At 41.7% G+C, this 16,159-nt stretch overlaps 1 protein-coding gene across 1 annotated transcript; it reads right to left on the bottom strand.

Moving 5' to 3' along the window:
- Positions 1-11,491: 11,491 nt before the first annotated feature.
- Positions 11,492-15,386, bottom strand: LOC147629916 (protein PSK SIMULATOR 1-like). Its single transcript, XM_086811421.1, has 2 exons — positions 14,498-15,386; positions 11,492-13,957 (listed from the first exon to the last, which is right to left on the bottom strand). Exon 2 carries the CDS (start codon positions 13,954-13,956, stop codon positions 12,172-12,174), a length of 1,785 nt encoding a protein of 594 aa, XP_086667547.1. The 5' UTR covers position 13,957; positions 14,498-15,386; the 3' UTR covers positions 11,492-12,171.
- Positions 15,387-16,159: the final 773 nt, after the last annotated feature.

Raw genomic sequence — 16,159 nt, forward strand, 5'->3', positions numbered from 1 at the left:
GCATGTCATGGGAAACTTACCCCACCAACATCCAAGCTTGTAGATCTCTAAAGACTTTATTACACCTCTTCTTATTGTGATAGAGGCTAAGACATTATTAGTTAGATCTTGGAAAATGGAATAGATGGAAGAGGAGACGAGCTTGGAGACACTTACATATAGAATTTTTAAATTCATACGTAATGGCCTTCCATGAAATAAAAGAAGAGTATGAACAGAACCTACAATTTGAGATATAAAAGGAAATCATAGCCCAGCTATAACAAATAGAAGAAAGGTTTGAAGCTAGCAAGATAAGGAGAAAAATAAGAGAAGTCCAACTAGATGTAGGCCAAGGCTACCCCAGCAAGACATGCATTTGAATGAAATAAAAGAAGAGTGTGAATAGAAGCTGCAGTTTGAGATAGAAAAGAAATTCCAGCCGAATTGCAACAAATAGAAGAGAGATTTGAAGCTAGTAAGAAACAAACTAAGGAGTTACACACATCACGAGGGACCAAAGGAAGAAGATGTCCCTTAGAAGTAAGTTATTCATGGTGATAGATGAGCAACTTTACAAGATGGGCATTGATCAAATACTCTGAAGATGTGTCCCATAACACAAGCAACAAGTTGTGTTGGTAGAATCACCCAAGGAGTCAGTGGAAGACACTGTTCAACAAAAATTATAGGAAGGAAAGGATTCCAAGCAGGACTATGGTACACAAGGAGTCAGTGGAAGACACTATGGTAGAATCACCCAAGGAGTCACTGGAAGACACTTTTCAAGAGAAATTATAGGAAGGAAAGGATTCCAAGCAGGACTATGCCAACAAACAATCAAGGATGCTCACATCTTCATAAAAGAATATTGTGCCAAAGGATAGGACAACCAAATGCTTTAGATAGAATGCCACACAATCCAATGTTGTCTCTTGAACTGTTCCAAAAATGGGGCTGGACTTTGTAGGTCCGTTCAAACTGGCAACCCAAAGAGTATGTAACAAGTATATCCTAGTGGCAACACCCTCTTGAACAAAGTGGGTGGAAGCAAAGGTAATGAAATATTGCAAAGCAACACCTGTAGCCAAATTCTTGTATGAAGTGATCATGATAAGATTTGGACGTCTAATCAAACTTATAAGTGATCATGATAAGCTTTGGACATCTAATCAAACTTATAAATGACCAAGGGACTTATTCCTTAAATGAGGTAATCAAGAAGAAGCTGACAAAGTGGCACATGGTGATATACAAGAAACTAACAGAGCAAAACATGGTGATACCAATAGTGTATTATCCATAGGCTAATGGTCTAACAAGTAGACTCCACCACTCGGATCCTAAGGGTAATTTTGTTCAATACTATTGATGATGAGAATCCGATGGATTGGAACACAAAACTACATTTTGCACTATGGGCACTTGGAACAAGTTACACAACATGAATGACACCCTCAATATGGCATATGGGTTGGAGGTAGTAGCATCCATGGAATTCCTAGTGCCAAGTCTCAAGATTGCTATAGTATAAAAGTTTGAGTTTGAAAGAATCTAAGAAGCATAGGATGGAATATCTCTTGAAGTTGGATGAAAGGAGACTTTTGTGCATGGACAACTAAAGTGGTTCAAAAGAGGGAATCTTTAGGTGGATAGGAACTCAAAGTTCAAAATATTTAAAGAAGGAAATGTAGTTGCTATTTAATTCAAAGATGGGACCACATCCAAGAAAGTTGAAGGTAAGGTGTTGGAGGTAAGGTGGACATGTCCATATAGGATCCAAACTGGAACTTAAACTTTTGAGCTCACAATGTTCGAAGGAATGGCACTAATCAAGCCGGTCGCGTACAATGTTCGAAGGAATGGCACTAATCAAGCCGGTCGCATACCATGGACGTGTTCTGAAAAGGCATCTCAAGAAACTAGATCTAGAAGATGAAGGAAGAAAAATAATTGGTAGTGAACCAGAGACGAAGAGGCAATCTAGATCTAGAGTGGTGTGCATATGATGATAGAGGTGTGTATGGAAGAGGAGGAGACAGTTTGCGATGCCAATGATGCCAGAGGAAATGGCCATAAATAGCATGCATCAAAAAACGGTTTGGAGGGGTCACATCGATGAATTAACACCCCTGCCCCTCATAATTTCTATTGTTTTGTGTTCCCTTTTCATACAGAAATCCTCTAAATGCTGAAGATTATGCTCGATCATAAGGATCTTGGTGGTGCACAACTAGGCCATCAAAAAACGTAGTCGAAGCTAGCGGTCATCACCACATCCCCTTCTTGAGTTGGGTAGATCTCCTTCTACCCTTCACTCTATGACCTTAAGTCTATTGAGCATTGTTGCTCTCTATTATCATGCTCTCTGCATCCCGTGCTCTCTATAATCAAACAACTCCATGAACCTCCCTAGTAGCAAGATGGTGATATTCAAAAAATGTGCTATGCTAAAGGAAGTAGAAAAGCACGCATAATGGCTATAGAAAGTAGGCCTCAAAGAGTTTGTTGAGTCGCCACCCACGGGAGGAAATCCAACAAAGAGGCAGTTGGTGAAGTTACAAAAATTAAGCATGATAAAGCTACCATCATCTGGCAAGAAAGTATAGTTCTCCCAAACATATGTGATGGTGGTATTCAAGCTTGTTGTAGAAAGAGAGATCAAGATCAAGCAGATGGATGTGAAGAGGACCTCATCAATCCAGTAGTTTGGGCGTAGAGGGAAGATACAAGATTACAAGAAACCTAGATGAGGACATACAAAAAAAGATGAGATTTGTGGTGGAAATGATAATTTATCTTGTCCATAAACACTACTATATGTTCGGGAAGGACTATGCATTCATGAATCTAGGCGAGACAGAGGCATGATCCAAGGTGGCCTGAGCTAAAATCCTATATAATAGTCTAAAAGATGAGATGGAGAAGCTGACAAAATAAAGCAAACAAAGATTGGAGGCTACCTCACCTCTTCCAAGGGGAAGCAGTCCCAAAAAAGCAAGAAAAAGCAAAGGACCAGGAGTTGGCAATGGCAAAGCATATTACAGAAGAAAACAAGGAAGAGCATGAAAGTGTAAGAAATGTCATGAAAGACAATATCAGGATAAGGGAGAGAAGAGTGGTGAAGGAGGACAAGGGAGTATAGTGCATATCAGAGCTCGTGCCAAGCAAGCAGGTGGTAATAACCCCCCTATCTGTTGACTCTAGAATAGACAACATTTGCCAGCTCTAGGTTGTCCCAAAAAATGAAGTTCAATTTTGCAAATAAGAAATCAAGCGACCAACTAAGAATCGAGAGATGAAGGAGTAGACCTAAAGGTTGGAGGTTGGAGGTGCCCATCGTATCCCAAATAGTGCATGACCATCTTGGAAGAAAAATTTTGTGGGATACTCAGAAGGATCCCCTCAAAGTTGTCAAGCATTTAGTGTCTCTCTCCCTCTTCCGAGACCATTGACTAAAGTGGATAGAGTGAGGTTTTTGGAAGAGATAGATGTAACTAGGCTCAAGAAATCCTAGATTATTTGCAAAAATGTTTAGCAAAAGGCCCAAAGGGAGACCTAGATTATTTGTAAAAATGTTTAGCAACATGTTTTAAAAAGGCCCCAAGGAGATCTATGTTAAGTAATATGGTGCCATGGAGCACAAGGTAGGGAGTGAACTTGTAAGAGCAAGCTGCCACATGAGCAAGCTGTTGGAATTATCCCACATGAGCTAACAAAGCCAAGATGTACCCACCTCATATAAAAGGGGTCACTTTCAAGTAATCAAATCAAGAAAGCTCTTAAGTCTTTCTATGAGTACAAGTTTCAATCTTGTAACCTAACTCTAAACTTGAGTCTAAAGCTCAATTAGTTCATTTTCTCATCATTATGAGTGCACTTAGGCATCACCCACCTTAGCTTAGGAGGGCCTGGCAGCACTAATTCTACCAATCAAAAGACCAACCACTTGAATTTGAAGAGCCCAAGCCACTTCCAAAGGAGGCTTGACATAAAGAGCTTCTACATTACATATATCTTTAATGCCACCTCAACAAGGTGTGCTTCCACCATGGCTACCCAAAGATTATCATAATATGCTTTGCATCTGGCTGCGACGAGGGGTCGGTCTTGAATCTACCAAATTAACCTCGCACGCCATCTTCAGCACCTATCCTAGACCATCCACACCTCTCCGACCCAGCAGCAACTTCACCAGTGACTTGGTTGATGCGCACGGATGCGATCTTACCATTAGGAAAGGGGCATATTAATCGCTTCATATATTAACATGGTGTCACCCACCTAACCTACCATGAGATTTTTTGGGCACCTATCTTTTGTAAGACAACGTTAGACTTTATAAAGCGGCCTTACCATGAGCTTAATGCGAGATAGGGAAGTCACTAACTTCGTACACATACTTGCTTTTTATTAGAACTAGTGGCTCAAGACTATTTTTAAGTTTTGTCCAGCCTAGTGTAAAAGCTAGTCACTTGTATACAAGTCATTTTTAACATTGAGCAATAGACATTCATTCCCTTGCAATAGAATGCTTGTGAGATTTCGTTCTTCTCTACTCTTGCTTGCATGTGTTCTATTGCATTCTCTCATGCTAGATAATTTGCCTACTTGAATGGTTTGTTTGTAGCTTGCTCACTCTCATTTAGCTTCTTCTTCATCCACCTTTTGTAAGAGAAAACCACTACGAAGCCCATTTTCTTCTTGTCTCTTGCTTGCATGTGTTCTATTGCATTCTCTCATGCTAGATAATTTGCCTACTTGAATGGTTTGTTTGTAGCTTGCTCACTCTCATTTAGCTTCTTCTTCATCCACCTTTTGTAAGAGAAAACCACTACGAAGCCCATTTTCTTCTTGTCTCCATCTAAGCATAAAGAGCTCTTCCTTCATCCCCATAGCCATGGAGCATTCCGGTGTGACAACGGAGTGAGGACGCGCTAGCGTACCCACATCGACAGGGAGTTGCATTACGACTCAAAGGCAAGACCCAACAACACTTGATTTAGAAAGGCTAAGGTAAGCTCTTGACTTAAACATATGATCTCCTTTGAAAGTCGTCGTTTTCTCAATTGGAGTAACACCTTGTGTGGATGTGAGGTTGAGAGTGCTTTCATTAGTGAGTTGAATGCAACATGGAGATGGAGAGAACTAAGGCTTATGCATGCAATCGTCTTCCACGAGAGCAAGACATCCCTCTTTTCATCTCTCTCTCATCCAAAAGGATTACATGCACAAGACAAGACTACCATGGCTCTCTCCACCCCCTGGAAAAAGAGGGATTTCTTGCTCTCACCAAAAAGGAATACATGCACAAGACAAGCCTACGTAAGCTCTCTCCATATCCATGCATGCATTCAACTCACTAATGAAAGCACTCTCAATATCCATGAAAGCTCTCTCCATATCTATGCATGCATTCAACTCACTAATGAAAGCACTCTCCATATCCATGCATGCATGCATGCATTCAACTCACTAATGAAAGCACTCTCAACCTCGCCACTCCACACAAGGTGTTACTCCAATTGAGAAAAGGGCAACTCTCAAAGGAGATCATACAAAGGGACAAGCATAAAACAAGAGCCCAAACACGACGTAGGATTCCAACCAGGCATAAAGGAATGAAGTGCCGGTTATAAGCTCATCTAAAGAGCTACCCAATCAATCACATGCCACCAACTCAATGATCTAATGGATTTGCAATAAATAGAATAAATCCATGTGGCTTAAGTAATACAAATACACATATATCCAATTACCAACCAAATGGTCTAAGGTGTATAAAATACAAGGCTCTAGGCCCATATATCAAATGTGGAAATGGAAATGATGCACCGATGAAGTATGTCGATGTAGAGAACACCGAAGAACCATGTGATGAAGGGAATCTATATGGAGGAGGGGGTCTGTATGCTGCAATCGCCATATCCTCTTAAAAGGTAAACATGTTATCTAACATGCTCTTATCTCAGATGAAGCATTGCCATATCCTCCTACTCCAAGGCGGTTGCCTTGCCTTTGCAAGGATTTTGCAGGCTGTGCCAAGGAGGGTGATGGAGTGCCACTCTCAAGATGGTCCCAGTGGCGCTGAAAGAGCCAACAAGGAAGAGCCTGAAGAGACTGCTCAAGCTCACCTGAGGAGAATGGCGAGTATCCAGTGATCTACATGGAATTTGGTCAACACGATCACTCTCGTGTGCTGCTAGACCCTCTCACTCACGAGCCTGGTTCCAAAGGGCAGAGGTGGGTCAGCCGAGAGTAGTTGGGCATAGAAGCCATGGCGATGGCAGGGACCCGATGGGGGATCTAATTCTGATGCCGCCAACGGTGGTGGCCAACCCTACAAGCCACGCGTCCACTCCATGTGGACTACCCCTCTTCCTCTGCCACCACCCCCTTGGCGCCCACCCCCTTGGCAGCCATCTCCACCACCAGCCCCTTGGGCTTTTGCTACGCCAGTAGCCCCTTGGGCTTTCGTAGCAGCTGTTGGGGAAACGGCCAGCAGCACCTCAAGAAAAAACGACCAGGGTATGGAGAGCCAGCAGCTCAAGAAGAAGAGAAAAAAATGTTCGTTTCTCTTCTTTCCACTCGTTCATGCAGCAGACTGGAAAGCCCTCCCTCTCGCGACGAGGGTCTCCGCCTTGGCAGCAAGTTCCAACTCACGAAGGTGGCTCTGATGGGGTGATTTGATTCATCTAGAAATGCATGGTTGCCACGTACAAATCTTCCAAATTATAGCTGCCACGTATACCTTAAAAAAATATTCTCCTATGGTTCACAAGCCCAAAGTAATTAATTTATAGGAATAAAAACGTTTTGGGTGCTTATTAGGTGTGTAATTTTACTCTTATTATTTATATTGAGTAATTGATGTTAATAAGCAACCAAAACGTTTTTTTAATGGTTATTAATTAAATGATTTTTTTAATCTTAGAATAATTATTTTAAGTTTGTAAATTGTAAGGTTCAAAAATAGTATGTTTTAATTAAAAAAACATAATATAATTACCTAGCTCTTCTTGCTTATAAATTCAAGGGGAGAGGGACGATAAAGAGAGATCCCCCGTGCAACCCTCTCTCTCTATCGTTTGAGCTCGAAATCTCTGGTTTACCTTCTCCTGTCTCTTCGATGCTGGGAGAGAAGCTAGTTGTGGGGAGGGAAGTTGGCGGAGGAGACCCTCAGCCGGCCGCCCGGCGAGGGCAAGCGACATAGGAGGGTGTAGGGTAAGGTTGATAGGTGTCTTAATTAATGCCCACGCATAGGAGGGTGTGGGGTAAGGTTGATAGGTGTATTAATTAATGCTCATGCATAGCGGGCATTAATTAATACACTATCAAAAAAAGGGTGAATATTGAGCAATAGGTGTGTAATTTTACTCTTATTATTTATATTGAGCAATTGATGCTAAATAACCACCCAAAACGTTTTTTTGAATGGTTATGAATTAAATGAATTTTTGAATCTTAGAATAATTATTTTAAGTTTGTAAATTGTAAGGTTCAAAAATAGTATGTTCAAAAATTTAAATTGGATGTTTTAATTAAAAAAATATAATATAATTACCTAGCTCTTCTTGCTTATAAATTCAAGGGGAGAGGGACGATAAAGAGAGATCCCCCCGTGCAACCCTCTCTCTCTATCGTTTGAGCTCGAGCTCTCTGGTTTGCCTTCTCTTGTCTCTTTGATGCTAGGCAAGTGGGAGAGAAGCTAGTTGTGAGGAGGGAAGCTGGCGGAGGAGACTCTCGGCCGCCGCTGAGGGAGGTGGGCGAGGGCAAGCGACGTAGGAGGGTGTAGGGTTAGGTTGATAGGTGTATTAATTAATGCTCGTGCATAGCGGGCATTAATTAATACACCATCAAAAAAAGGGGTGAATATTGAGCAATTGATGCTATTAGGCTTACAATAGTAAACAAAGTCAAAATTTCTAGATATTGGAAAGTAGGTTCACTAATAAAATGAGCTCACATAAATAATTCCTTTGTGTTGGGACTTCGCTCAATATGAGAGCATTAACACCTAAAAGTGAAATATGCAAAATAGCTAATTGGATTAAAAATTGCCTACGTATACTTGCAATAAATAGATTATTAAAAAAAAGAAAATCATTAATTAATAGTTGTCGATTGTTTCAAGGTTGCAAAATTTTGAAAAATCCAAGTGTGTAAAGCTTAAGTGCGCGCTCGCGAGTCACGACGTTTGCCTTTCATTGTCTATTGTTGATGCATCACCACGATGGGTGAATAACGAACAAAATGCACATCCAAGGCCACCAGCAACCTTAGAGAGGGCATGCAAAGAACTAGAGAGATGGACTCATCATAACCCAAACCTTGGTTTGAGAGAAAACACAGGCCACCAAGCATGCCTTGAGAGTGATCGATCGGAACAGATTTTTTTTTTCAATACCCATTGCAAGAGATGGGCTTGCGATGAAAGGGCAAATCACAAAGCCTCTAGATATTGTTAAGAAGCAGAGATTGGTACTTAGCATCCATAACCTCCTGCCAGTGAGAGGCCCCAAGGACAAAGAGCACAACAGAACCTTCATCAAGTTGATTAGGTTGGAAAAGCACCACATAGGCTTCAAGATCAACAAAGATGAGTGGTGCATGCAAGGATAAGAGAAACAAAGTGACTACGGCTATAAATGTCAAACAAGGTACACTTTTTTTTTTCCAGAGATTTGAAGATTGAGGATGGGAATTTTTCTTTCCATAGGAATTTTTCTCGTGTATTTTTAAAAATGCCTATGGAAGCGAATCTCTTAAATACACAGTCATTTAGAAGCACTTTTTTTTTTAAAAAGTAGAGCCATTAGATGCAAACAAACAACTAACTATTTACATATAAAGAAGATAATATATCAAGATTATGATAACTCTTCACCTTCTTCCAAGCAATGAATAAAAATAGTCCTTGAAGTCAATGCTGGAGTCACCACTTTAACTATGATCTTACTTTGCTCGAAACGTGCAAAAGTAGATCTTAGGTGACGAGTTTAGATAAATATAAGACATAAAATGAGGTTAACAAAACATGAAAACCACAGTCAACAATGTGTAGTGCTTGAAATATGTATTCAGCATAGAAAAGAAGCATACTAGCTCAATCTAAGCTTCTGATCCAAAAAATCGAAATCAAAAGAGAGGTACTAGCATGCATTAAGATGAGAGTAACATCTATACTCCTAGCATCTAAGAGCTCAAGCTCCTACTTACATAGACCGTACTTGTTCTACCTACCTAATTCCCATTACCATCATTGTGATGAAGCTGACTAATTATGTGATTGTTCCAACTACATAGAAGACAATTTAGTTTAATCCCAATGGTTCTATAACGAATTAGCAAGCAAGAGGCACAACTAACCTTTGGCAGTAATCAAGGACCAGAAGGTTGACTTTTGACTCAAATGATCTTGAAATATTGCTCTACAAACCTTTTAGCACAAGTTACCAACCGCCGGTCACAATAAAACCACCACTAATTTTGAAAACCTTCATTCAAAAGCATACATCCAGGAATCAAGCCAATATATTATACTTGACATGTATGTAATCACTCCATGCATCACCATAATTATTGCATGTATTTAATCCTAAAAGAAGTGTGGAGAGTGATGTTTAACTTGTCCCTTACAACAAAGGTCTGAGCCAACGTAGCAGCAGTAAGAAGAAAACAAAAGACCCTCTTCACATAAGGCAAACTGGCAAAAATCTGGCCACCTCTCTACTGCAAAGACTAATTCCACAGCCAATTGCCACAGCCAATTGCCTATGCAAGCATTACACCATTCAATCATAGCCTCGGCTCTAGCTCTGATTTGACAGCTTCTTCACTTACAAATCTGATTGATGGCACAATTTTTGGGGATCAAAGTCGTCCAGCTCGAGTTGTGTGATCAGTTAGTCACTACTGTGATAAGTGAATCGCTATCATGAGGACACATCAGCTTTTCCATGTTTGCTAATATGTACAACATCCAGCACGACTCCTGTGATCAATTAATCACTACTGTGATGAGTGAATTGCTATCATGAGGACACATCAGCTTTTCCATGTTTGCTAATGTGTACAACATCCAAAATATTTTCTGCAGGAGAAATCTGTTTGAGAGAGCAGTTGAGATCTGCCCTCCACTTGGGCAAAGGCAAGAACCCAGGCAATGGCAAGACGTCGGCAAAGAGCCCTCACATAGGGCAGACTGGCCCTCTTGGTAGCAACAGCACAAAATTGTGACAGCTCCACTCTGACAAAGACAAGTGCCCAGGCAATAGCAAAGAGCCTTCACATAGGGCAGGCTGGCCAATATCTCGCTGCTGCTCCATTGAAAAGGCTCCCAATTCAGATAATTGCTTCTGTAAAACCATCAGAGGTAGATCTCAACCGTTCAATTCAACTTTTTCCAAGTAACTGTAGTGGCGAGTTCAGTGACTGTCAAATAGAGCTCGACCCAGGGCTATGACAGCTGCTGCAAAGGGCCTACAGTCGGCCTTTACTGTGATGAAAGACATTTCATACTCCATCCTCAATTTACATTACAGCCAGCAGCTATCTCCCCAGTAATTTGTGATCACATCATGCTTTTTCAAGAAAACGTTACCACCTTTCAGCTTCTTCTATCAAAAAAGTAAAAACTGCTAAGAAAAAAAGAGGCAGGCAGGGACAGATGCAACCGGATGTGGGGGCTGGTCTCGTGTCCTTTGAGCTCTCTATAGACCCTGAATTCAATTCTCTTCCACAGTTAGATGCACCCATATCCAAAAGTAACTTCCTAGACAAAAGCTTGCTGTTGACTTGCAGTTGGCTTAACTTTAAAAGACACTGCTGAACGGGCCAATAGAGCTAAAGTGAAAAATATTCTGAACTCCTCTTTACCGTTAGGTTGCATTGGCCCATTCGGTGCGGTCTGGTCCACCGTCGAATCCCAGGAAAGAAGCTTTAGGGTTGCCTTAAAAAGCATCCTGACATGATCAAACAAGGTCGCTTTTGTCTGATTATGAATTCACCTTCTCATCAGGCAGTCTAGTCTACCCCTCACTTTCATAACCCAGAACATCAACCCCTCATTGCTCCTACATGTCTGTGCTGCTGCACCACACACAAGCTTCTGCTGATAGCTGCTGGACTTACATTTGCAATGATTGAGATTTTGTCAACATCCTTCTAATGGAGTAGTAACTCTGAACTCTGACTGCACATGATGGAAAGCCAAAATCCCAAGCCTGCTGACCCTTGGTAGTTATCCCCAAAAATGTCACCAAGATCAAAAAAATGAGCAGGTTTGAACCGGTGGAGCATCAAACCAGAAAAAAGTGAGCTTTGGTCCTCAATTCAGTAAAAACACAGTAGAACTCCTAAACCATGGTCCATAAGACCTGCGAAATTACATAATTACGCTTGATGAAGACTATTCCATATCAATTAAAGCATATTTTCTCTGGAATCACAGCATCAACAAGTCACCCGACTGGTCAGCAAATTCAACTGTACAAGTTTGAGACCCAATAAGGTGCAGAAGTTTCTTGCTGCTTGTGGCAAATCTTGCCAGAAAAATCAAGTTGATCCCAATAGTTACAAGCTTAGGCATTGCATTTCATAGAACCCAAGCAAGCCAAGCTACAGCTGCCTGTAATATAAATTGACACTACATTTTGCAAGGTAACTAACACCGGGGCCGGGAATAGAAGCCATCGAAGCCTTGTATGTTACATGAGATGATGAAACGCCACTAAACGGGAGGCACAGCATCATCCTGCATTTATATCTTTTTTTTCTAAAAAATACTACTTAACATTCAACAAAGCACTGGGTAAGCATTCCAAGGGGGAACCTAAGCTTTCTTACTATGAAAGAAAAGCCCTTAAATCTGGGTTGAAAAATAACAATGCTGCCAAGACAGCAATACATAATAATCCAACAAACTTCTGAAGGCTAAGAAATGTAATGTTATAGACGAGGGCCAAGGAGAGGTGGTTCTTGGCACCAAAACCACACTTGCTCAGTGCTTTTTCTTCCAGCAAGCTGAGAAGTCGCTATGACTCTTAGACTAAATAAGCCATGTGTCAGACAAATAACATGGGGCAGAGATCAAGACCTGAGACATTTCTGGGGCAGTATTATCTAAAAAGCACTATACTTGTAAACTATGTCACCAACTAATGTGTCCAAGTGAATGGTCAGGTTGAGCTCTCATAACTGCCATTCAAGATACTCATCAAGGTCTTTGTTGCTAGCATACTCCATTAATGAGTTGGCTTTGGAGTCGCTTTCATGCCTCCAAAGATAATTCAAACCCACAAGAAGTTCAGTGATCGCTGCTTCTGCCTTCTCTTGATCTGCAAAATATAGGGTCTGCAGCAATAAAACATTGGTTCTTGAAACCACCTGTTGCTGTTCAAAATTGTGTTCAGACTGCCATCGAATCATATTGTGTGCCAAAGGAGCCAACCAACCCAAGACTCTCTCTAGTACTTCCTTCCAATCTGCAGCACCCGATCCATCACACTCTGGTGAGCCACAAGCCCTCATGCAAGATCTTAGCCTAGCTCTAAGAGCCATTCTCAGATTCTTTGGAAGCATTTGGTACAAATCATCACGGGCATCTTGGCTTATAAGGTGTGGGTATTTCACCATCTTCTCAACTACAATAATGACATTTGCATAATGAAGAGCCAAAGCAGCACCGCCAAGGGTTGATGGAGGAGCATTTTGAAGCCTAATTTTGGGATCGAAAAGCAATTTGTTGGTCCCTCTGTTAAAAAGAGGACCGATAGGTCCAACGTTGGGCTGTAGGCATCCAGAAGCATCCCTACTCCTGCTGGCAAAATCGTCATGAACAGGTGTACTCATTGGACTGCTTCCTAAACTTTCCTCCATCCTTGATGCATAGTTAGCACTCATACTTCTTTGCTGGGCAAACTGCCGGCCTGGACTGAAGCACAAAGACAAAGGTATATAGCTTTCAGTGCTCTGCTGGGAAAGAGAGACTGTGTTTCCGTTTGGCGTAGAGGCACAGATATTTTGGGCTCGTATACTACTAACCGAACAACTTGAAGTTGGCAATGTGTTGGAGGAATAAGGCTCAAGGTCAGATGGTGGATGTGCCACACTGATAGCATGCCCAGGAGGAACAGGAGAGATGGAACCATTCAAACTACCATTGCTAAGCTTTGGCTCCTCAGCTGACAAGCAGCTAGTAATTGATCCAGAATAATCAACTTCCCCATTTTTAGGTATAGATAATATCTGTGGCCAACCAACTATGGGAAATCCAAACACCCTTATTATCCTTCCATATATGGTACATACAGCCCGTGCAAGAATACCAACTATTTTGTCATACGTCCGGTTCCAGAGGGAGATTTCCTTCAGATACTTGATTTCTTGCCGCTGCCAAACAGTTTTCTGCTCCAATGCATAGAGGTTATCTTTTTGAGCTGGGTCATCTTCATCTTGCAACCTCCGAAGTGCTTGCTCCATTTCTGATAGGATCTCTAGCTCTTGATACAAGTTAGAGGTTGCGGCAATGTACCTCTCCATTTTTTTGACCTTTGCCTCCATCTCCTTGAGGGGGAATTCCAGTTCACGAACATCAATGTTCTGCTTCAAAATGTCATTGTAAATATGCTCAAAACCTACCAGTGCAGGTTCATGGCATCTCTTGCCCAACCTAGACACAGCAAGAGCTACTGCTGTCAAGTCTTGAAGCTTCTCCATGCAAGCAAGGCTTAACAGAACACTTTCATTATCTGATACAAGATTCAACACACCTTCTGACTTTATCACTTCTGCCCTAAACCGTCGTACTTCCTGCTCACTTAAGGACTGCCATAGCTGCACTGACTTTGACATAACATTTGCCACTTCAAAAGCAAGGATGTCTATACGTACTTTCTCTGTTTTAGAACCCTTCTTTTTTGGTTCAAAAGCAAGCTTTCCTGCAGTTGTTTTGATAGTGCTTACTTGGATACCCATCCTGGAAAATAAAAAAGTACTTGAGCAAGCCACGCAAAGCTATTGCCCTTCAGTGCAGTATGCATAGCACATTGTGGAAAACCTTCACAAAAGCACAACAGACCCTACAAAATGTTGAAAGGGGCTTCCATGTATTTATTATCAATACTTCTCAAATGCCTGCATGCGCATGTATATGCATGTAACTGTGTTTATGCAGCATATGTGCTAGAAGTAAGGGGTGCTCTTATGTGCATGTGTGTGTATATATGCATGCATGTGTATGTGTACATACATATGTATGTGTATGTGTATGCATATTCATGTGTGTGAGAGAATATATACAGGCGGAGATACATGTGTATGCTAATGATGAATGAGAAGCCCCACAGAAGAATCAAACCCTTGTCTGTAGGTGGTTTACTTGTAGAAATATAGAGCGAATTTTGCATGTATGCATCAGATCAATTTACATCTCTAAGAAATAGAGCTCCAGCATTGAGACCACTAAAAACATATGAGACTGTTCTATGTGCCAACTGCAGCAACAAATATTTTTTACCTCCGAGTAATTTGAGAGAGGTTAACAGCACATCGTCAGTACTTTGCAAAACCAACTGCAACCAACGCCATCCACTCCACCACAGATGCGGGAAGCATCACCCATCATGCACTAGAGATACTTGAGCCTGCGTAAAAAACAGACAGGCTCCTCTCTACACACTGCTGCTTTTGCCCCAGTTCCTAATAAGCTTTTGCACATAGTTGCCTGCTTTTGGCCCTGGTTTCTGGCGAGGTTTCACCCATATCTGGAGCATCACTGTTGCACTAGTTTTAAACGAGCATTTTAATCACGCTGTTGCCCTGGTTTCCAATGACCTTTCGCCCTAATTAAGAGAACACTGTTGCCAACTTCTGCCCGGTTTCTGATGAGCTTTTGCCCTGATTTGAAGCAGAGAGTTGCCTGATGTTGCCTAGCTTCTGACGAGATTTTGCCCTAGTTTGAAGCAGAAATGTTGCCTGCTGTTGCCCTGACTTCCGAAGAGCTTTTCCCTAATAAAGAAGCAGGGATATACCCAATAAGCTTTGGCCCTGGTTAGGAGCACAAAGCCAGTATAATATCCGGCTGATGACTACTGCTGCTTTTCTGCCATGGCCAGCTATTCTGCCCTAGGTTGCAAAGAGATCTCCCAAGGTGTGGACTAGCAGGGCATTGATTGGCGAGAAAATCGAGGAGGGAGGAACATGTGAGTGGGCACTCTGAGCACGCCAGCTATGGCGGATCATGGTCTGCAAGCGGCAGACGGAGGAACGAAGACACGTAGAGAGAGAGGGGGGGGGAGAGATGATGTTGATGATGGGCGTGATGATGATGAGCAGCACAGCAACACCACCACCACTGAGAATTCACTACACACAGCAGTAGCAGTAGGTAGGCCTGTGTCATACCCACAATAAAGTACCGTGGCCCAACGCACACCTAATTAACCCCTAATTAGTAATTTGATTATATCTAATGGATTTCTTAAGCTGGCGCCTATTTATTTGACCCAACTCGCCCTCACGTAGTAACGCTCAGCACCCTTTTTAATGGCCTCATAAATAACATAAAATTGTGCAAAATAGCTCGGATTCTAGTCATTTTTTAGGGCCTAGCTTGCCCATAAAAAAGAAAGCCTTGTTAGTAAGATAGGTAAGATATGACCTTGTTTTTTATAATTCAGATAGGTAAGATATGACCTTGTTTTTTCTAAGAAGTCCCTCATTTGGGCCATGTTACTTTAGGGTGTACCACTATACCAGCTCGTTCTCTCGATGAAAGCGTGTTTGGGATCCCTCCATCATTGCAAAAATAATCCGTTCAAGTGGCCAGATTATGGACAAGGAGAATCCTACATCCAAACACTAAATCAGCCAATGATTGACCAACACATCCGCAAAAATATACCTTTTCTGGTAGTGAATGGGTTCATGGGTGCAAGAATATGGGGGCAACTAGAAGTTATAACTAATTGATCCCTAGGTGTTGGTTTCACAAGGACTCCCTTGTCTCCCTAAAGTGTACATGAATGCATGCACACGCACGTAGCCTACTATTAAAGTCATGCTCCTCACCATAAAGCTCTCTCTCTCTCTCTCTCTCTCTCTCTCTCTCTCTCTCTCTCTCTCTCTCTCATGTCCTATAATTAAATTAGGCTCCTTGTCATGAAGGGGCACCTTCCTC

Source organism: Cibotium barometz, chromosome 17 (genome assembly GCF_041138505.1).
Source record: "Cibotium barometz isolate CiBa-2024 chromosome 17, ASM4113850v1, whole genome shotgun sequence".
NCBI lineage: Eukaryota > Viridiplantae > Streptophyta > Polypodiopsida > Cyatheales > Cibotiaceae > Cibotium > Cibotium barometz.

Coding starts and splice junctions, on each gene's coding strand:
- LOC147629916 (XM_086811421.1), bottom strand. CDS start 13,956: ATGGGTATCCAAGTAAGCACTATCAAAACAACTGCAGGAAAGCTTGCT.